This window comes from Opisthocomus hoazin, chromosome Z, assembly GCF_030867145.1.
Source record: "Opisthocomus hoazin isolate bOpiHoa1 chromosome Z, bOpiHoa1.hap1, whole genome shotgun sequence".
NCBI classification, from domain to species: domain Eukaryota; kingdom Metazoa; phylum Chordata; class Aves; order Opisthocomiformes; family Opisthocomidae; genus Opisthocomus; species Opisthocomus hoazin.
Genome location: NC_134454.1, coordinates 47,505,524 through 47,529,017, shown reverse-complemented (window position 1 = coordinate 47,529,017; position 23,494 = coordinate 47,505,524). Strand labels below are relative to the sequence as shown.

The 23,494-nt window shown below is 41.7% G+C and overlaps 1 protein-coding gene across 2 annotated transcripts; it reads right to left on the bottom strand.

Annotated features, from left to right (window-relative positions):
• Nucleotides 1-23,038, bottom strand: SLC35D2 (solute carrier family 35 member D2). 2 transcript variants are annotated; one of them, XM_075447330.1, is made up of 12 exons: nucleotides 22,884-23,038; nucleotides 20,699-20,732; nucleotides 18,997-19,083; nucleotides 16,124-16,191; nucleotides 12,718-12,789; nucleotides 10,751-10,819; nucleotides 9,599-9,701; nucleotides 8,121-8,213; nucleotides 5,630-5,697; nucleotides 4,781-4,859; nucleotides 2,827-2,909; nucleotides 1-2,203 (listed from the first exon to the last, which is right to left on the bottom strand). In XM_075447330.1, exons 1-12 carry the CDS (start codon nucleotides 23,021-23,023, stop codon nucleotides 2,101-2,103), a joined length of 999 nt encoding a protein of 332 aa, XP_075303445.1. In that variant the 5' UTR covers nucleotides 23,024-23,038; the 3' UTR covers nucleotides 1-2,100. The 2 variants fall into 2 exon arrangements, with proteins under 2 accessions (XP_075303445.1, XP_075303446.1); XM_075447331.1 differs by lacking the exon at nucleotides 12,718-12,789.
• Nucleotides 23,039-23,494: the final 456 nt, after the last annotated feature.

Sequence of the window (23,494 nt, the reverse complement as noted above, 5' to 3'; positions counted from 1 at the left end):
TTGTTAAAACTATAATCTCCATCTCTTTATTTATAAAAAGTATAGCAAAATATTAATGAATTAGATGCATACAGTAGCTGTTCCTTCGTGGGAACTACATCTTATTTAGCAGGTACCATTATGTGTTCATTCGTATTGCAATCAAATGGCTCTCATAATATTTTCATAACTAATGAAAACCTTCCAATCCTTATCCCACTGCAGAAAGATGAGGTTCAATAATCAGGACTCTGGAGGTAGCGATGATCTGTAGAATCACAGAATCACAGAATAGTAGGGTTTGGAAGGGACCTCTGTGGGTCATGTAGTCCAACCCTCCTGACGAAGAAAGAGGAGTCCTATAGAAGAATACACTCAAAGACTTCTTAGGCATAAATGAAATCTTCAAAAACAGAAGATCTCTCTAAAATATCTGCAGAAACCCATTCCCTTCCGATTCCGAGCTCTTCAACAGGTAGAAAATGAAAGTCACATCTCTTAGCCAGCTGTGAGAAACTGGATAGCCCGGACTTGTATTTCCACTTTGTGCCCTTAAATTCCAGTTCTAATATCTGCAGTCACTCCTCCTCTTGCCATTCAAATCCATGAAGGTGGTGGCAGCCCAGTCACTCCCTGAAGGCTCTGGTGTGAGCTATTCACACGTTTCTTAGATCTAATCTGGTCTGGTCATTCATGTGTTACTCACAGAGTAATGCTTTACAGATTTAGCTAGATTGTAATTCAAGCAGGGATAAAACAAGTCATTAAATCAGCCGGGTTCCATGTTGCGGTCTTCTAAAATCTTCTTTTGATTGTCTATTGTAAAAAATCACAGCTCATGCTTGCAGGGAGTTGAAAACTTCATCAAGATTAATTATTCTGCTGTCCTCTAGTGCTGCAATGCTTCTATGGTGTTTTCAGAGACTAACGCTGTATCCTCAGAGACACAGGTAAGCATTAGCACCTGTATTTTCAGAAAAAGAAATAAAGATACAGAGTGGTGCCATTACTGTCCCAGGTGATAACCCAAACGATCAGATTTCAGATCCTGTTTTTTAACCACTGGACCAGCCTTGCCCACTGCAGCAACCCCTTGGGCTTGCTGAGATGCCTTATTCCGAATTTTAAGCATGAATTAGTACCAGATAAGCTTTCACTGCATACATAGGACAAAACAAGGCACTGATCCTTTCTCCTTATTTAAACACAAGTTAGTCTTCTATATATCAATCAGTTTCCCCTCTTGTAGTTTGCATATTGTAGCATAATTTCTCTCCAGCATTAAAAGGTAATTATAAACAAAAGACCAGAGGAGGGGACTGTGATATAAAAAGACGAATGTACCTAAACAAGAATAGATTTACCTTTGTTGTCTCTCCTAGTTACCTGTTTGGTACTGGCTCACATACAAAAAAAATCTTTTTAAATATAAAAAATACTATCTCCATTTCCTTCTCCCCTTGATCCTGCAGCTATGAGGGTTCACTTATAGTAACAGTGACAATTGCAGCAGAAAATCATGATGTTATTGAGGATGAGCAAAAGATCAAGAGAGAATGTTTACACAATAGACACGGAACACATGAGGCCATATCCTGAACTCTTCAGTCAACACATGGGGAACATCTCCTCTTTGCCCTGTAAGTTCTACGGTCACTTACACAAGAGCAACTGCATACGTGAAATCATTCTGAATTACTAGCATCTTTCATCTCTTCAGAGATATCAAAGATTGCATACGGCATAAGGCAATGGTGAATCAAGCCTCATGATCTATCTTTATGGGCGGTTTTCCCTCAGAGAATACTGGCAGGCACCGAAACAGAACAAACAGCACCAAAGTACGGGTAGATGAAGAAATTTATAGCTTGAGATTTGCTCATGGCATTACTTCCTACAAATTCGTTCGTGGTGTAAAAAAAATAATCTAAAACTAAACTTGTCCACGTGTAAAAAACAGGGTGTGCAAGAATATTCCTGAACCAATTAGTTGTGTACACATCTGTGGCAATTGAGGTAGATTTTCTTTTCTTATTCCCAATATGTTCCAGCATATACTTTAGTTCGCAGCAATGGTAAAAAAACTTGTATCTTCAGTGTCTTTCAAACAGGGTATTTTGGCTAACTCTTTGACGTCGCAAATGCATTCTCTTCATCCTCAGGTTGCGTAGGCTTGCTGTTTCCTCTTAAGGTTAAAAATGAGTATCTCAGTCCTCCTGCCATACTAAAGAAAAGAGAATGAAGAGAGGTGTGAGAGATAAATCATGTTGTATGTATCATTTTATAGGTATGTACCTTTCCTTCTAAAAGATGAAAAAGGAATGCCAGCTACCATAAACTAGGAGTGCCTCAGAGCTATGTAAGCCATTTGAGAAACAAGCCCCAAGCAGACACATATCAATTATCAGTTGCTCCAACATATCCATACAAACAGATGTAACAGTTCATACAAACACAAGAAGTTACAACCCACAAGTCATAACATATTCAACAGGCACAACTCATTCAACCAGTGTTCTCATCTCCCACACCACTTGGCTTTTACTTGGCAGCCTCGCAGCTCAGAACTGCTGCTCATAAAAAAAGAATTAACTCAACCCCACACAGTAAAACTGCAGGCATGTTTCCATAGTTAAGATCTTACCATAGTAAGATTCAGTACATGAAAAGTGACATGAAAAAAGATAACTAATTGTAATGAACTTTACATCCTGAGGTAGTGCGTCCTCAGGTCAGTAGTGTCAAAATTGCATCACCCAAGTGTGCCAAATCAAACAAAACATAAAACTCTATCTCACTCAGAAATCCTCAGCTTTAACAAGTAAAAGCTATTCAAGTTTCACTCACCAAATATTTAGCCCTATAAAGTTTAACACGGAGAATATGTAATCTCCACCAATCAACATTCCGATGTAAGCAATGGATATATTCTGAAAGGAAACAAAAGCCATGCACTTACTAAAGTCAGTTTTCATCTCCAAGAATACAAATTCTATCAGTTAATTTACTTTTCTAGGGAAATAGCTGTACTCTGTTGCTGGCCACTCTAAAATCAGTGTTTAAATTAGTTTCATGGGATGTCAGCCTTATGGGTTGTCTAACAGCGAAACAGAATAATAAAATTAGGATGTTTTCTAAAGGCATGCAATGCACTGAGTGTGGCTTTCTGGGAAAAAAACCAAAATAAAATAAAATTAAAAAATTAAATTAGCTATTTGATGTTAGGTAAAATGGAGCTATGGCCACCTTCTGAAAATGTACATTTTTTCAATCTTCAGAAGGCTCATTTCAAATCTGATTTCTGAAAGACAGGATTTGCGTTCTCAGTAACAAAAATTATGCTTTAAAGTTACAACAAAAGCTCTTCAGTATTGCTTTAAAAGGGTTACCTCCCTACTTTGCTAACTAAATGTGCATTGAAAGCACTTGGCTCAAGTTCAAGGCAGGCACAGTTTAAAGATTCTGCCCCGATCCCTGCTCCCATCAAGTTTTGGTAAAATTGTCCCCTATGGACAGAAGGAAAGCTATAGAACTGTGTGATCATTTTACCAACACTTTGCTGGTTTCAAGTGTTTTAGCAGTTAGCCTGGACAATGACATCATTCTACCAGTTTCTACTGGAGACTACTACATCATAAAGTGCTTCTCAACTTTAAAGCTATTCAAAATGTCTCAAATGCTAATTATAACTCAGAAAATAGAAACAGTGTTGCTCTATCTTAGTGTGGTTCAACGCAGACACATAAAATTTAAAAGAACACTTTCAAGACCACAGAATAAAAACTACTCGATTAATCTTGCCAGGTTTAAAAAAAAAAAAAAAAACAAAAAAAACAAAAAAACAACTGTAGAAAGAGAGTACCATCTTTTTTTTGAGGATTTTGCTATGCTGGAGGTATTGTTTTCCTTCGTCACCCATGAAAGGGAGCACTCTGAGCACTGTTATTCCTGTGCCTAAGCTAGTTTGGATTCTGATAGTTGTTTGGCCCACAACTGCACAAGTTTTATCTTTTGCTAAAACACTTCCAGCCTACAGCTCTGTGCTTCTCTCCAAACCGACCTACAAAAAGGTGCTTGTGCAGTCAGTGATCTTCCCAGGTCAGACATGCTGGCCTTCTCAGCACAAAGGAAGTTTCACCGGTTTTAAATGAAAGCAGGCTAGAGAAAACAGACTGTAAAGGACACCAAGTTCAGTGTTTAAGACAGGCATGTTCTGGTGTTGATCAAATTGACCAGAAGTTATACAAACCAAAATGAAATAGTCCATTCAGTTAGAATACAAGTTCTCACACACAGACAGGAGCAGTTAGCCACAAAGTAACAAACTCCTTACTACAGCTTAGCCATTATTCTGTATCTACAAATGCTGTATTTATTAGCAGCAACAGAAACTAGTTCAGCCCAAAGTGAAAGTGGGTTAGTCTGTATCAGTTTGCAATGAAGTCGCACAACGCTACCCTGACTAACTCACAGTAACTTGATGAGAAACAGAAGCAGGTGGCAGTACCTGATGAAATGTGGTTAAACGTACATCTTTTAATTAACAGGGTTCAAGTTTCTCATGTATGAAAAATAAAAATAAATCAATACTCACACTACTTTCTAGAGTATACCTGAGCTTCAATGGAAGAAAACAAGGCCACTTTGTTGTGTGGATCTCCAAAATGTATGGCACAAGCAATGACTCAGTATTAGCCCTCATTTTGAGTTTCCAGCTCAAAATGTAATCTGGAACACTGCTGAGTTAATGCTCTTCCCTGTCTATTTGAGCATTCTCATCTCTCTCTTCTCCACAACTCACCTTGATGGCACCAACTACTGACGTTGTAAGTGCAGAATTGTAATGACTGCATAGAACAGTAGAATACATCAAGAGAAACCTGAAAAAAGAAAAAAAGGAGAAAATTTTGTAAATTCCTTCCAGGGAGCTCAGAAGTTTAGCAACACTTCGAATTGTTCAACATTTTCTGAATCAGTATTTTGCTGGGATCATCAAGCCAGCCTGTTCCAAATCCTAAAAAAAGATTCTGTGGATCTGTATTTTAAGTTAATGATGTGCATATACAGAGTACTCAAAATACACGGTAAAATGTGCTGCTTGAGCTCTAGCAGAGTCATATCTGCTTTCTGTGCTTCTTAAATGTCAGTGTTTGAAGTCAGTTTGACCCCTTAGTTGGTAACGTGTGAAAGAGCAGAACAGGATCCAACCTACTTTTTCATTCTTGCTTTGACTCTGCAGTTCCACCAGGCACAAAGCATTGTTTCATTACTTTTGAGTCTCCCGTACTTTTCCAGGTACTTTAAAGAACAAACACACTGAAACTGTCCCTATACTAAAGGGCTTACATTCTATTAACTGCAAAAAAGAAGTCAGATAATCAGAAGAGACATCCAGCAGAGAGATACTGAATAAAGAAAGTAAAAATCTAAATGTCATGTTATTGACCACTGTACTTGTGAAGTCAACAACACAGTTAACTGAAACAGTTATTTACACTACTAGATATAATTAAAAGACAAGACAGAAGCCTGGGTGAAAAATACATTTTCTCTGAATTTTAACATTACCGATTAGTTAGTCTTACATTTAAGTTTTGCAATTCTAAATACTGTCATTAAAATGTCTTACTTCCTTGGCCTGTGTCCTTACCCCAAGAAGCAGGAAAGAAGAAACTGAAAGACAAATAAAAAATTTGTCCAGTGTTGGAAATGTGTTGCCTATTAAAAAAAAAAAAGTGAGAATATATAATCAGCTATACAAACAACTGTTAACACATAAAAAATATCATTAACATGAAAATGTGCAAAATCACAAAATATATTTGATTCTTATTATAGTTACAAAATGTTGGCATTACTACTGGCATTTAACCTCAGAGACAAGAGGACAACAGTACCCATGATACCTAGACACATTCTTGTAACATATATAACTGTGCAGATATAAAACTGCATACTGGAAGCAATGAATACAAATACAATACAGAGAATCTGTATTTTTATATTTATTGACACAGATACCAACATTGTGACTAATATTATAAAATAAATAGTGTTAATATCAGACAGAAAAGCAAATAAATAAATAATCTCCTTGAAATCTATTGTATACCATAGATTCCATTCATGAACAGCTTTCAAGGTCCAAGCCTGCATTTCTGAGCAAAAAAGTAAACTAAATAAGGATTACTAAGGTCTCTCATCAATGAAGGTCAATGAAAAGGCTAAATCATCACTCTGAAGTCTGGTCCTTAGTGACACGCAGCAAACAAACACATAGTGCCACACATTAGTCATTAAGAAGCATGTCGCAGATTCTTTTCCATCTCTAGTAACCCCAGGAGACATCTCATTTTAATCTGGTTGGTTTAAAGTCACCTTTATCAGCACAAAACTCAGCAAAGGCTGAACACACCCCTGCAGAACAGGGTAAAGGCTGCAAGTCCATGCTGACCTGTGGCTAGCTGGGCCTCCAGCACCTGAGGTAACAAATTCAAGGGACCTCGGGCAGCTCTGCCCTGCTAGAATTGTGCTGGTGTGCAACAACTACTTGCAAAGTATTACAAAGAGACATTCAGGGGCTTCATTTCTCTTCCACTGCGTCATGCTTTCCTGTCCTCCTAGCCAGCCAACTGGCAAAGGAGAAGTGAATGACTAGAACACTCACACACTGCAGCTTCTACAAGACATGGTAGCTACCGCTCCAGAAAGAGCTAAATGAGCAGAAGCAATGTCCCTATCACATAGACAGGGTACTAATATTTTGACTGGCAAAAGGTATATGGCTGTACATTGCCTGTGACGGATCAAGGCAAAAATCTCTGCTAAGGTAAAAGCAAGCCAACTTCTATGGCCTGAAAATCTGCTAAATACAGGTGTAATCTACAATGTTTTGTTGAGTTTTCATCAGTATTTTTCCATTTTCTACCTTTTTTCTGTGGTTTAATCTCTATGCATTACGTTGACACTAGTTACCCACATCATCTTATTGCCCTTTTAACACTAAGTGACCAAAGCATTGCGCATGCACACCAGGCACCATGCATTTCTCAGATTTTTCATTTTTTTCCCAGGTAGTTGCGCATTATAATGTTTGTGTCAAATCAACATGTGGGCACAACGCACTCTCAATTTTTCCCATGGAATAAATCTAGCAACAAGGTAAATTTCTCTGTCCAGTTCTCTCAAAATGCCTCAGCCATGACTGCTGGGAAAGCAGTTGAAACCTTACAGCCATACAAGCTTGGCTCCCACAAAGTCTGCCAAAAAGGGCATCAGCTGCATTTTCCTAAACTGGCACAAGGTCATGCTGAACTGACGTCACAAGAAGAGATTTCACACTCGGAGCAGATCTACAGCCATCAGTTTTCAGGGAATGATAGTTCTTCTACTTAAAGCAGACTTGTAATAATGCAACAACAAAATCACGTGAGTCCAGGGCACAACATCATACAACAAAGGACGCTGGAATGATTTATGACACCCGCAAGCTCTGTAACAATTTTCAGCAGCAAATCTCAAATATTTCCAAAAGACAACCTGAGTGTCTAGACTCATTTTATTGGTAACAAAAAGGCAACTCAGCAAGTCTGTGAGGGAGCCTGAAAAACAACCCAAGTCTCCTGGTCTGATACTTTACGTGCCAGGACATACTGCCTACAGCATTACACTGTATTGTGATCAGCTATGGAGAGCCATGCTGTCGTTCTGTAAGAATGTAAAATGTAGGTTACTAAACTAGACTGAGACTGAACAGGAATCTGTTCTGTGCGTCAGAATCAGAAAAGGACTGGGAATTGTCTGGTTTCGGTATGTGCAATCTCATTTTAGGGCATGTGGCAAATCACGTAGGGCAGCTGGATTCCCAACCAATTGCTCTAGCTCAGAGTCCCCAGTCATACACTAGTTTTCAAACAGAGACTCATCTAAGGGCTATCACATAGCTTCAGCTTCTCCTCAGAGTGAACAATCACAAGTTCTCACCTGTAAAGGGAAGTCCAAGTCACATATTACAAACACTAGTCACTAACACGGAGGTAGGATTACCTCTTTTAAATAAACAAAAACCCCTACCCTCCCCCAACTCAAAAAACTGAACAGAATACCATTATCAGTCTGAGATATGGAATATTGCTCCTTACCTGCTGAAAGTCTCCAGTAGAAAAGCTAATAATAATTGTTGGAATCACCATGAAACAAGCATTATAGAAAAGGACACCATATTTTCCCAACTCCTGTGAAAATGAAACATGGTGTTTGGAATTACGAGCCATTTGGGAGCAAAATACTAAATATTACTCTGTCAATCCTTCTGACATTATTGTCAATGAGTAGACAAAACCTAATACACTCCAACTTAAAATACAAGCTTGCAACCACTGGATTCAGTGTTTGGTACTGAGCTGAGTTTCCATTTCAGCCACTTCTTACGTTCAGCAGAATACTGCTGCTCTGCTACGCCCTGGAAAGTTTCTGTACAACACCAGCTAGTCAGAAAATTCCTAAGGCACTGGTCCAGAACTGCTTCATGTTAGACTGCAGATAAGGCTCAGACTGGCCAGTGGATTACCCATTCCATCCACTGCAAATCCATCACAAAGGCATTGGGCAGGGTGGCTCTCTGCGGCCGGCATAGCAGGAAAATCAATGCAGTCAGGCTCCCAGCTGGAGCATCTGTAATCGCTGGTGACTGACATAACTTCAAGCAACTCGAGGGATGCCATATATCCTGTTGGTTAACTTGCTTGACACAAAGGCAGAAGATTAGGAGAATGAAAAAGCTGATTCCGCTTCCTCCAGACTCAGCCATGCTATGCAGCAAACCTCTCCATCTCTTGCTCTAAAATGAAACCCCGTATTTTGCAGAAACCTGTGAGGCCACTAAGTGCTGCTCACAAAGAAAAATACGGAGTCTGGATTTGATGCGACTCCTGAGATCATTACGAGATATATATTTCCACTGTACAGACTGACCCACAAGTGTCAGCAACAAAACTTCTATCCAGTATCTCCAAGACTGCTCTTTGCCATGGCTTGGTTTGTTTTCATAGCACTGGATTAGAAGGGCAGTGTGCTCAGTGTTCACACAAAGTATAATATATCAAGGTACTGCCTTTGGCATACCTGGGTTTGGTATAGACCTGCTTTAGGACAGCCAAAAAAGGTATCTGTTGTTACTGTTAATGACTCAAAGTGGTCAGGTCTCTGTTCCTACCATAAGTTTATTTTACACAAACCTCACTTAAAAGTGTGTTTCTACTCGAAAAGTCATCTTCCTTAGATATATATATATATATATCTCAAGTTTACAGGTAAACAATTTGCTTTCAGTTTGGATTTATTTTTTAGCCAAGCCCAACATTTTAAAGCCACTACAAACTCTGCTTAGGAGACCTGGGAAAAAATAAAATACACTGTTTATCAAAGCCTGGCCTGAGATAATAATAACAAGTCTTTCCCATGATGTAGTGTATTAAGGATGCATACATCAACTGAAATATGAAAGCAAATGAATCTATTTATTAGTTCATAACTGTATGTTCATAAAGATATATAATAAGTAACCCACTGCTACCATATTGTCATAATGTTAAATTCAACCTAATCACCCCACAGCTACCTTTGGATCGATTTTCTGCTTTGTGTAAACTCCATTTGCTGCTGTGAAGATATCATTTAGCAATACAAACGTGTAGCCCTCCAGATTAAAAGACAGATCAGACCTGGGAAAGAAGTATTGTATTGTAAACAAGCAAACAATATACAATGCATTGCACTACCTCATTTACCTAGAGAAGTATCATACATGAGGAAACACAAATCCTGAGAACTCCAGCAAGTCACAGGTTTTGCTTTAAGCCTTCTTAGTAAGTAAAGGTACTTTACATTGCTCCAGTCACAGAACCCTCACAAACGAGTCACCAGAGAGTTCCCAGAACTCTGTGCCGAAGTGGCAGGAAATGTTCAGTTTTCATTCTGTGAAAAATTCCATCTGTCTCAATCCTGACAACCTGTCCAATTATTACTGAGTATACTTATGTATTTCTTTTAATAAAAAAAACTAGCTAAGGAATAAAGTACAACTGCTTGTTTTTTTTACAGTCAGACCAGACATATTGTCACCCTTTCTGTTTTGACTAGTTACCTCATGGATATAGGGTAATTTATTTAACAGGACATGGCTCTATCTGAGTCACATCACACGGAAATTATTTACCTTTGTACACAGCAAAACCACAAAACAAAAAATAACACAAAAATTCCAGTTAAGTACAGGAATATCCAAACAGAAAAAATGTCAGAGGATACTAACATATGAGTGCTTTGTGAACTTAATCTCACATCTGAGCTTGTTAAAAGTGATTAAAAAACAGATGTTGCCTAACTCCAAGCAATATTTGACCACCAGAAGATCAGTCTTTCTATCCAGAACAAGAACATATTTTTCTGAGATTACTGAAGTACACTGATACTATGAAATAAAAGCAGCATTCCTTACACAATTTTAATTTGCTTCATTTATGATCCTGCAAACATGGAAAACCCAAGGGGAAAAAAAGAAGCACACAAATACTTCCAGCTGGAGTCAAACTTTTCATTTTGTGCTCCTGCACCTCCCATTGATGTCAGCAGAGGGATTTTTCCAAACCAACTTAATTTAGAGTAACTGATCTCAACTTAGGTTTACTTAAGGTTCACTTAACAAGGAAGAAAATCCTCCTGTTGTTTGTCCTCTCATGACACGCCTTCGTATAACAAACGAAAACCTTACCCAGCTGCTACGAAAGCTCCAAGAATGATGGCAAATACGCTGACTATAATACTCAGTGGGTATCGTTTCCTGTAGACAAAAATTGACAGTTCACAGTTTTCATTATTTGGAGATTAAGTGGCTGTCTGCCTGAAAAGTTTCAAAGCAACTAGTAATCACAGAACATTTAACATGAGGACACAGTCTTGATAACCTTACAGAAGAAATGTGACTGATTATGTGCCACACTGTCAGACTTTGGCCCTGAGAAGAGAGACTGAAAAAGCACTGTAAGCATTCTGACACTAGATAATTATAAGAGCTAAGACTAAAGGTTTAAAGTAACTGTGCTGGAACAAACTGTAATTGACTGTGTATAGGCACTCATAATGGCAATATTTCAGTGTCTTCCAGTAATCCAGCAAAGGAAAATCACTACACATCTCATTTGTAGTTCTACATCTCACCTTTCCTGGAGAAGATGCTGCAGAGCACACTATCTGGTCTACTTGTCAAATAGATATGTATTTTGAAGTCAAACTGAAACCTTGTACTTTGAAGGGAAAGCAGCTTACCCTATTCTTCAATATGCCTACATCAGTACTGCCATACAGAAGGGAAAAGCATACCGTAAAACTATCCTGCTTCTTATACCTGCATTACTTTCTTTAGAGACATCTTAAGTATTTTTGCACTGTACTGCAACGTGCCTTACAGACATTCCCCTAGTCATTCCCTCAGGCCAGCCCGCAGCTCTGAGCCGGCCTGTGAGGAAAGATCCATCAAAAGAACACGCACAATGCTCTCAGAGAATTCCTGTGCATTAAAGGAGTACAGATGTGGACCGCTGCCCCAACAACAAAGACGTATGCAGTCTCTAGGTATGTTAGGCTTTGATCATAGTGAATCTCAACACTAGCAAGCCAAACCTTGACTACTTTTCAAACCCTCACGTAAGTCAGCACAGACTTTCTGGAGCCCTTTCATTTTCAGCCCTGAGGAAATACACCGCAGCAGTTTGTACGAATACAGCGTTCTGCTCTTCAGCTCCCCTGAGGCTAGGATGTTACTTGCACTCATACACCACATGGCTGCACTCTGGCTGAGAACTGATGACAATCTCACTGACCCGCATTTTCCTCACTTGTGGGAGGCCTCAGGCCAACAGAAGACGACAGCAAGTTCTGCTTTCCCTATGAGAACTTACAACTAGAAAAGAATCCTGGAGCATCCCCAAATCTGAATCATATTGATCAACTGCTGCTTCAGCCAAAAGGAGATGCCAATCTACTTGGAGGCTTTTTGAAAAGCTTCTCCCCTGACCATCACTCTCAAATTGCCTGGGTTCAGCTTCAGCAAGCTGCTTCTCCCCTTGTGACCTCACCTCATCCAAACACAAGCCATCTAGATAGAACTATGACAGTGACAAAGTATGACGTATTCATATTCCTGTTCTTCCAATTGGTACAACTGAAACTAGCAATACCAAACTGCAATAGCATATTTCTTAATTTCTCACTATAAGTAACTGGTGTGGAGTTCTCTGATCTAACAGCACACTACTAGACACCATTTTGCTTCATTAGGCTGCTATGGTCTTAGACTTGACCCAGAAAGCTACTCCATATAAGCAGACTGCCATACTGTCATCACTGTTTTGAGACATAAGGATCTGTCTGTTCGAAGCAGTTTGCAGCTTAGGGGTCTCTGAGACGAGACACAAACCATAATCACCAAAAGAAGTGTCTGAGTCATGCTGTGCCTACCTAATTCCTGTGCTGTGTAAATGAGAGCAAGCTGATTTTTTTTCCTGTATTCACTAAAGTACATGTACCTATATCTTCAAAAAAAAAGCTACATAAAACCACTTTCCTTGGTTTTCTTTATTTCTTAGAAAAAGGCACTCATTCAGTATTCTGATGACATAAGTAATCCATTTGATGTGACCTATAATAAAGGTATCTTAAACAAAAAAAAAAACCGATCACCCAAGTATGAAGATTTCCAGCAGTAAAGTAAGTGGAATGGTAAACTTCCTGAGCACTGTAAACATCGGCAAACTGTCAAAAAAAAAAAAATCCAAGCACAATGTCAGATTAATAGCATTTTTATGTTCTAATTCTTATCTAATTTTACTAAGCAGAGGATGAAAATATCAGTCCAGCAAAAAGCAACCAAAACAAATTCCCAGCCACTTAGCATACATAAAAAAATGTCAGTCTGACATTAGCGGCAGATTAGATAACCAAATCACTGAAAACTAACAAGATTTGTCAGTTTTAACACAATGCAACTAGCTACTTCTAAAAGGCCCCCCCTGCATAAATGAAATTAAATGTAAAAGCTACTTTCTACCTCGCATAGTCCCTATGAAATCATTCTTCCTGTAGAATTCATGGGCAAGGCAAGTAAAAATTATTTCTGTTGTAAACTTAAAGGACACACAATAAACCTGTCTCTGAAAACATACAACAGAAATAAAGTACGAAGAAAACATGCTTAGTAAATAAGCTGTACTCTTAAAAAAGTAAAATAAATCCACAGGAAAAAAATCACAAAAAGTACACAAAACATCAAAGTTGGGACCAGCTGCAACTACCAAACAAGCAGCCACTTTTGAACAACATATCCTTGGTTAACACAAAGTGATGCGTTTGGAAACCTTTCTGATTAATTTGAGAAAACACTTGCATCTGACACTTTGGATATCTGACAGCATGGCCATATGGACCACTTAATCCTCTGTTTAAAATAACTATCAGCAACTGCATTAATAAATGACACAAATCCTAACACAGAGTTTAATCACAACAGACATTTTGAAGCTATGCATAGGATCATCTACACCTTACAGACAACCCCAACAAGGTGGAAAAATCCATAACGTAAACAAATGCCACACAATGCAACAAAACGCACTGTAACAAAATGTTCATGGTAGAAACACTGCAGCCATTCTCACTTTTCTATTATAAAAATCAGTTATGAATAGTAAATCTAAAAGAAGTATGTCAGTCATAGGAGGAGGAGATTATGCACTTTGGTTTAAAATAACCCAATAAACATTTTATCTTAAAATTACAGTTAGGGAAACAGGGGAAAGAAGAACCCATGAATCAAACTTGTACAGGATTGAAATTACTTCCATATTCACACTGGCTGAAGTGTTACTAGGGACAGTACTGCAAAAGCCCTTATGTCTACCTCAACAGTCACTTCAGTAGAACAACTTCTGAATGCATACAACAAAGAGCAGCATAATGAGGCACTTAACATTTCAAATTTATGAAATGCTGAAAACCTGCAAAATGCTGTGTTTTGGTTTAGCTTACTATCAAAGCAGTGGTGCTGGGCAAGATTATGGAGTGATTCATCTTGAATGCGCTCACCAGGCATGAGAACAACAACCAGGGGATCAGGCCCAACCACCACGGGTTCACGACAGGCAGGTCCTGCTTGACCAACCTGATCTCCTTCTATGACCAGGTGACCCGCCTAGTGGATGAGGAAAAGGCTGTGGATGTTGTCTACCTGAACTTCCGTAAGGCCTTTGACACTGTTCCCAACAGCATCCTCCTGGAGAAAATAGCTCCTCATGGTCTGGATGGGTGTACTCTTCGCTGGATAAAGAACTGGCTGAACGGCCAAGCCCAGAGGGTCGTGGTGAATGGAGTTGAATCCAGCTGGTGGCCGGCCACGAGTGGTGTTCCCCAGGGCTCAGGTTTGGGTCCGGTCTTGTTTAACATCTTTATCAATGATCTGGATGAGGGGACTGAGGGCTCCCTCAGTAAGTTTGCAGATGACACCACGTGGACGGGAATGTCGATCTGCCTGAGGGTAGGAAGGCTCTGCAGAGGGATCTGGACAGACTGCATCAATGGGCTGAGGCCAACTGTATGAGGTTCAACAAGGCCAAATGCCCTGTCCTGCACTTTGGTCACAACAACCCCATGCAACACTACAGGCTTGGGGAGGAGTGGCTGGAAAGACGCCCGGAAGAAAAGGACCTTGGGGTGTTGCTCGACAGCCAGCTGAGCATGAGGCAGCAGTGTGCCCAGGTGGCCAAGAAGGCCAAGGGCATCCTGGCTTCTGTCAGGAACAGTGTGGCCAGCAGCAGTAGGGAGGTGATCGTGCCCCTGTACTCGACACTGGTGAGGCCACACTTCGAGTACTGTGTTCAGTTTTGGGCCCCTCACTACAAGATGGACATGGAGTTGCTGGAGTGTGTCAAGAGAAGAGCAACGAGGCTGGTGAGGGGTCTGGAGAACAAGTTTTATGAGGAGCGGCTGAGGGAACTGGGGCTGTTTAGCCTGGAGAAGAGGAGGCTGAGGGGAGACCTTATTGCTCTCTACAACCACCTGAAAGGAGGTTGTAGTGAGGCAGGTGTTGGCCTCTTCTCCCAGGTAACTAGCGATAGGACGAGAGGCAATGGCCTCAAGTTGTGTCAGGGGAGGTTTAGACTGGATATTAGGAAAAATTTCTTTACTGAAAGAGTGGTCAGACATTGGAACAGGCTGCCTAGGGAGATGGTTGAGTCACCATCCCTGGAGGTGATTAAAAAACATGTAGATGTGGCACTTCAGGACATGGTTTACTAGGAATGGTGGTGCTGGGTTGACGGTTGGACTTGATCTTAGAGGTCTTTTCCAACCTATGATTCTATGATTCAAATCCTCAGAAGCCTGTAATAACACACAAGCAACCACTGCAACAGTAGGGCCATATCCTCCAGTCCTAGCGCAGCCATCATGCTTCTGCACTAGTCTTCCACAGAAAATTTGGTCATTCAGTCTATTACAGCAGGTTCTCTACATAGCTTACACCTTTTTAGCACTAGCATGGAAGCAGCTCTCATGGATCTACGCTTACAGGCTTACAGCAGCCAGCGAGCCCTTTAGTAATTTCCTCACAACCTGCTCTTGGTGCTCAGCAGGGCTACATCGCTGCCACCACTCCGCTATACAGTAGTTTTTCCATCTCTTGATGTGTCCTAAATAACCTGTACCGACATCACAGTACAATTCTTCTCCATATTCTTTTTCCTTCAGAAAAGTCCTTCTTACAGCTTTCAAACTCTCTGGTTAAAATGCCCAGGAAAAGCTGGATGCTTGGGTACAAGGGGAAAGTGAAAGCACATCTATTCTCACAAGGAGTACTGTGATTTTCTGTCAGTACAGACCTAGCTAAGCCCCCCTTAAAAGAAGCAGGCAACTTGTAAACGGATGCAGTATTTGGGTAAGAGTTTCATACTAGTATCAGGCATTTAGACAGAAAGACAGACATCTTATGCATTCAACTCTCTATGCAATGGTTTTTTTTAGTATTTATTTTTTACCCCCACAAAAGAAAAGGGTAAAATCCAAACAGTCTGCTTATAACTCCCATTTACTGTACCTGAGTTTGCCGGTACTTGATAATCCACTTATGTGGTTTCCAACATAAATCAGAGGCAGAGGAAACAACTGTGATAAAATTAAAAGCAAAACTCAGATTACTATGTTTTGAAGTACTGTTGAGAAACTTTATTTGATAGAACTTGGTAACTGTAGTATCAAATCTACTTTTAGCAAGAGGGTTTTTAAAGAAAAAAAAAGTAACTACGCTGCAAACTGATCTGCTGCTCTCATTCACGTGACTGTTCACGACCACAACTTCACTGATTTTATTAGAAGAGTCATAATATACTTCTAATGAGACTCGGACTCTATTTAGTGTAAATGTTAATCAATTTGATTTTAATTACTATAATCCTCAGATTAATACTCATTCTAACATCTGAATTTTAGGTATAAAAGTGATACTGATAACAGTAACTGAACAAGCAAGAGAACAGGTGGAATCAAAGAATTAATAAGCTGTAAGTATGCTATACTTCTCTAGGTACTCCTCATATATTAGTATGCCTGGAAGATACACCATTTTATATCTACCTAGCAAATTATTCTATGCAAGATACTAAAAAGGAAAGATAAGTATTTAGAGGTAAAATAAACTTTACCATTTCCAGCTTCTAGCGTAATGAGACTGACTCCCACACAAACATGTGGGCCCTAACACAACACAGAGAGGCAACAATGGAACTTCAGAGCCTTAACGAAATGTACCAGAAGTCAGGCATCCCCACACAACATGCAGCTGACGTTCAAAGCTCTTATTCTCCCACCACAGAAAAGGTGGAGAGGATTAAAACCAGCCAAAGATAACCACTGGGGACAAAGGCGGTGCGTACTTCTAGTCCCATTCACTATTAGTCAAGCAGAGCTGAAATGGCAGAAAGACAAAACAGATCCTTTAACGTATGTAATAGCTGCTGCTGTTGTGCCTGCACCTGCTTCAGGAGACACTGTGTTTGTTAGAGGCTATGTCTGCCCAAAGCACTGTGTGCCGGAAAAGCACACAAAGGTATGGGCTGTATTTTATCTGTGTTAAAAATTCTGCCTTTCTTCTACAGCAAAGAAGAGGAGAAATGCACAGTTAAAGTTAACTATAGTTAATAAAAGTTAATTTTTAAGTGAAGGTAACAGTAAAAGTAAAGTAAATTGGAGTATAAAGTAAGATGAGTAAAAGTAACAATAAATACTCAGCCTGCCAACTTATGCTTGCAAAAATTTTGTAATAGTCTATCTATTCTGCAGGTTTTTATTTAGAAAACTATCTTCATTCATAGCATGAAAATATAGCTGATGTTATGTTCTCTTTCCTCTGAACTTCGTCTATTGTAAAGGCAAAATCACAACATCCAGCACACCATCAGAGATCAATGAAACATTTACTTACAAAGGGCCAAGAACTCCAAAGCTTCCTCACTAAAATAAGCACTTTGCTACTTTAAAACTCTGGTTGAAAGCACTGAGGAGATAAACCAGTCCAGGATTGAAAAGCAACAATAATCTTAATGTCAATGAAAGCAAAATTTGTCAAAAGGATAAAGAGTCAGTCACAGGGTGCTTTAAAAAGTTAAGCAATCAATAACGAGCAACCCAGCTGATTCACCATGACTAGTCAAATTCAGCACTACAAGCAATATGCCAAGTGCTGGCATGCTGCTGTCCTGACTGCTCCCAGCACGCCCAGGAAAGTCTTCCAAAGGGTAAAATATTATTAGGACAACGAAAATGGGTGTTGTGTTTTTTAATGCCGTTGTATTGATTTTAAAGTGAAGGCCACAGCAGGGAGGGAGAGTAGTAGGAATGCAGGGGTGCAGAGGGAAGAAGCCTCTCGAGGTCTCAACGAGTTGTTTCTATGCCACACTCAAAGCTACCCACTGGGAAACCTTCTTCATTCATGCTTTGGAAAAAATAAGGATCGTCCATTTTACACTCAATGCTACAGATATTCCTACAAGATTTTTACGTGCAGAAACGCCAATGATTTCAGCACGCGCTATGAAATTACAGCATACACCGATGGCCGCGAGACATTCATAGTAAACCTCATACTGACAGTAAGACAAGATTCTGCAATGAAGATGTTGGCCTGGAACGCTATGGTGCCTAAGCCCTGCAGCAGAGCTGGGAGCTAAATCTCTCTGTACCTCCAAGCAAACACTGACCAATACCTTGCAATAAGGCATAAACACGCAGGCTTATGCTATGCATCAAAGTAAAGCAACACTGAAAGTGGATGCAAAAATCTACGGGGATCGTTGCTACAGCCATTTCAGATCCTAGTTCCCAATCTGAGATAATAAAAGATCCTCTCTCATATTCTCTCTATCCTGCCTCTTTAGACCACACACCCCTAAGGTCTGCACGATGCAGCTAGCCCCTACCTAAAGTATCTTTGGTGGACATTATTTTAGCCACTCCTAAGGAAATCTTACATTTTCAATCAACTGTTGTTCGGGTTTTCAGTCTATCATATATTATTTATCTATTGTTTCATCACGTCCCATTCAAATTTCCAAACAGCCTTTCATGCTGTGATCAAAATTCATTCTTAAACACAGGTCTCCCATTGGTCCTGCAAGCAGCTGCATACATCCAGAAAAATACGCTGGAAATCTGAAAGAGCTGATCCAGCTGTACAAAGGTACAGCACACTCTCCCATGTACTGCATAACCAAATGGCACCAGATTTCTCTTCAAACAAAAGGCAGGAATATTGCAGTGAAATTAAAATGATCAATTCCAATAATAAACAAAACAAAGATACAAACACATTTGGCAAATAAATGCAAAATTGTTTTCTGTTCTTCTTTTGTTTCTTGTCTCCATAAGAAAGAATACTATTAAAAGAGGTAACATTTTTTTAGTATCAGTCCTTACCTTCACAGGTATACTTTTGTCAAAATCAGGGAAGTGAACAATCTTATTTAATTTTGACACATACAAGATAAGTATAGTGGCTGCCATCTAAACAAAAAGAAAAAAAACAAGAAGTCATGTAAGAACAAAATTGTTATGTATGAACGAAAGAACTGCTTCAAAGACAAAATCTTTATATGCATGTTGACAAATGGTAGGTATTATGTTTGTTTTTTTTTCAAAGATCTACACAGCATGCAATTAATAAACCGCAATAACTTTATTCTTACCAATTTTGCCTGCTACTTCCTTAAAAGTACTATACAAACATGTTTCACTGGCTGGAAAAAATTAGTAGCACTTTTAAAGCATGCTGAGAAGGAGCTGAGGAAATAAAACAGGAGACGATCCCGGAATAATCATGTTATTTTCACTCAGAGTGTTCTTTAGTCTGCAGAATCATTCCCACAGCTTTTTTGGTAATGTAAGGTAGGGCTTGTGCATCGACCCATCCGTTGACAACAGGAGGAACGAATAATAAAGATGCGGACAGAATGGAGCAGAGCATCTAAGCAATCACACATCATAAGAGTTAATGCTGGCCCCAGGAAGGCAAAACAATGTTACATTTTCCTTAGACAAAAAATCCATAAATTGTCTATAGAGAAAATGTGATGGAGTTGCGTTCTACAGACTAAAGCACTGCACCATATTACATACACTTTACAGCCATTCAGGGAAATCTTGCATGGATCAGTCAACAAAAAATGGAAATGCCATCGAGTCTTAGGTTCTGCAAAGAAACCAGGCTGTATCCTTGCCCTTAACACAAACTATTGCCACATTTTCTAGTTTTTGGCTTCCACGGAAATATGATATGTGGTTCCTTGAGCAGTCTGGATGTGTGAAACTCTCTTTCTATTCCCCTCCCATACAGCAAAGACTTCACAAGACACTTCACTCTCTTCAGCACCAAGGAGCAGAGGTATCAGACCTGCATTACCGTTTTCACCTCTTCCTCACTACCGCTCAGCTTGTAACCTTCGCAGAAAATAAATCCTCTCTTCTGAATGTATTTGCCTAAACAACACTTGCCTGAAGGCTTCACCTTTCCCAGCCATCCCTCTGCAGAGTCACATGTTCTTCTTTATGGATCATGCACACTAACATTTGAACTTTGGTTTTACTAACAACAAAACTAACAACAAAATCAACAACACGAAACACACTTCTGCTGCACTACTGCAAATTGCCCACAGGCAAATAAAGCAACAATGCAGCAAAACTGTGTGGCAGTCCTGTTGGAAAACTGCTGGGAAAGAGGGGAAAGATTTATGAGGAAATACACAGTTTGCCTACGGATGGAGGCAATGTCTCTGCCTATAATCCACAAATGCTCAAGGACTCTCACAGGATCTATGCACTTTTTGGAACAAATCTTGGCAGGTTTCAAGGCCAGATCTCTTAACTACTGAACTCTACCAGGGGAAATAAATGGCATTTCCAGCCCTTTTCGTGACTCTTCCCATGCAATAATTCTGACTTGAGCTGAAATTTCCTTGATCTCACTAAAACAAATCACTCTTCCTTACAGTGCATCTAATTTAGAAGACCAGCAGTGCAGTATAACAGAGATTTCCCCCATAAAATATATCTATGTGCTAACATTAGTTTAACTTACAACATAAAGAGTACATACAGTGTGCTTTACTACTGAACATACCTGTCCAATTCCAAGAAATATTGGTGATGGGAAGCTGAAAAGCATAAACAGATATTTAACACTGAGGAAAGAGGAAAAAAAAAAAAGAAAACCAAACAAACAAGAAAAACAGAACAACAACAACAGAGTTTAAATTTAGCACGAAAGTCAACAACTGGATATGTGGATTGTTGATGACTGGCCACCTTCAGAAGAGCTCAGGAACTGCTAGTTATTGGAGTCCTAATATTTCATTTCTGCAGTAAAACACAAGCTGCATCCAAATAACAGCCTATGCACAGCCGATCAATTCTAAAGAGCTAATTTTCGGGGTGTACTTGTAAGTGAAGGTGACACAACTGGAGAACTCTAACAACGCATCATTTTTTGAGTGGCCTCACATACACACTACACGTCCTGAGATGGTACAGTCAGTTAAATCTCTTGCACTTGCCCTAATTTGGAAGCTTATCTCCACAGCCCAAACACACAAGCAATATGTTTTTGTAAAAAGAAAGCACCTAGGTAAACGTCGCAGAAACACCCACTGCCTGCTAAAAATGCTAAATTCCTACCATACCCCACCAGCCAGCTTTAGGTGAAAGCACGGATACTTCCATGTTAAGACAGCAGAAACTTTAGCAGGACATCCGCAGAGCCTGAGCCCCTCCAATTTTTCCCCTAAATCTACATCAAGTTAAAACTAATAATGGTGCCGCAGCAACTGCTAATTCTCCGTACGCATATTGAAACACAAGCAAAGAAATTATTTACAATGGACGGCTGCTTTATGCCATCACCAGCAGTGTCTGGAGCCCCTCTGCCAAAAGCCTTGGGGGCCAAGGAGCTCCCTGAACGTGACAGCTCCAGCAGCCTCCCAGGAGTCACGCAGCGGGACTGCACTGTCAGGGATGGTCATGCACAAACCTGCGCCCACCGAATCTAAACTCCATTGCCCGTGCACACCTGTACTAACAAACGCCTAAGGAGGGTCCACGCTTTCAGCACGGTTTGCAATTTTCCATTATCAAGGCTTCTTGAGGTTGCAGCTGTCTATCACAGAGGCCACCAAGAACTGCTATGCTACTGCTCGGTGTGATGAGGAACATATGTCTCGAAGGAGCACCACCGGGACCAGAATACGGTATCAGCCAAAGAAAGAAACCCCCTGAGATGCAGCAGGAAGGCCGTAAGGACACTGAAGCGTCACTCCTCCGTACCAAACACGTTTCTCCAGACTTTATTGATTCGCAGAGCCCTAAACGTTCCCAGAAATGCTGTAAGCTCCTTACACAAAAGTTGGGCTTACTGAAAGGCACGCTGCCCTTGACTGTCTTTCACGGCTGCGACAGACGCACGGCAGGGACTTACAGGGAGCCGCAGACTGCATGATGAAAACTGCTATAGAACAACATCACAGCTTGCCTCACGCATCGTTTCTGGGAGAGGTTACACACGGCTCTCGTGTGTTCAAACAGCACCGGACGTTAGAAAATAACAGCAAGTGTTTTTTTTTTTACTTTAATTTTGCTGGGTTTTTTTCCTGTTCTGCCATTAGCTCACGATGAGCTAAAGCACAGCAAAACCAGGGCTAACCTGTTAAGTAAAGCACATTTAACAGCGAGAAGATCACAGCTGCAGGACGACGGCTCCGTACAGGATGCCTGGTCTGGCCAACAGCCGCAGCCCTTCAACAGTGTCATCTCCAGCAAGGAGGTTCTCTGGGCCTCACCGTCCGCTCCTGGCTGCCTCAGCGGCATCGCCTCCAGCGAGGAGGTTCTCTGAGGCTCTCACCATCTGCTCCTGGCTCCCTCAGCACAGCGAGGTGCTTGCAGGAAGGCAACCAGGGTTGCTCGGCCGGACCAGCCACGGGAGACGCTGCTCCCCTCAGCGGGCCTCAGCCGGTGTGACCGGTGAAACGCCGGGAGCGACGAGAAGACCCCCGAAGAAAAGGCCGCGGTGCTTCACAAACGCGCCCGCCGAGGCCTCCGCCGCAGCGAAAAGGCCCGGAAGCCCGGAGGAACCCACCCCGGCCCCGGCTGACCGCCCGGCACCCGAGCTGCGCGGGGGCCGCTGGGCTGCGCTCCCGGTGACGGAGACGCGACCCGGCTCCGCTCCGCGGGCGAGGCACGACCCTGCCCTCGCCGGGGAAGGGAAGCGCGGCCCGGCCGGCCCGGGAGGGGCCCGGCCGCCCCGCGGCGCTCACCTGTAGGCGGTGAGCAGGGCCTTGTTGACCAGCACGATGAGGAAGGAGCACGTCCCGTAGAAGAGGGCCGAGAGCACCCTGGGCAGCGCCGACGGCGCGGCGGGAGCCGCCGCCTGTCCCACGGACGGACCGGCGCTCATGGCGGCGGCGGCGGGCGCGGCCCCACCCCGCCCCGGGCTGCAGGAGAGCGGCCGGGCGGGCCGCCGCCCCTCCCTGGCCCGGCCCTCGGCAGCGCCAGGCCACGGCCGCCGCGCCTTTGCGGGGCTCGGTCAAGGAAGGGGGAAGGCGCCAGAGCCCGGCTGGCGGGACGGGAGCGGGGCGTCTGCGAGCCCCGGCCCCCGGGGCAGCGAGAGGCACCGGCCCCGTGGCTCCCCCCAGGCCCGACCCCGGGCTGGCTGCGGGGGGGAAGGGGGCTCTCGCAGCTTTGTCAGGCTTTGGGAGGGGAACAAAATCTCGAAATAATTGTCTCTACGTGGCTGTCGTGTGTCGGGTTTCATCGGGCAGGGGAAGCAAACGCGCCCGCGTCTGGGAGGAGGCCGGCTGGCGGGAGTACAGAAACGCGGAGGAACCCTGGTGTTTCAACAACCACCAAACAGCACACACCAGAGTTG

Excerpts from the sequence above, each read along its gene's own strand:
- SLC35D2 (XM_075447330.1), bottom strand. The coding sequence starts at position 23,023 with ATGAGCGCCGGTCCGTCCGTGGGACAGGCGGCGGCTCCCGCCGCGCCG. Across the intron at positions 12,790-16,123 it reads TCAAGTACCGGCAAACTCAG|TTTGCCGATGTTTACAGTGC; the intron begins GTACAGTAAATG and ends TTTTTTTGACAG. Across the intron at positions 2,204-2,826 it reads TTTATAGGGCTAAATATTTG|TATGGCAGGAGGACTGAGAT; the intron begins GTGAGTGAAACT and ends TCTTTTCTTTAG.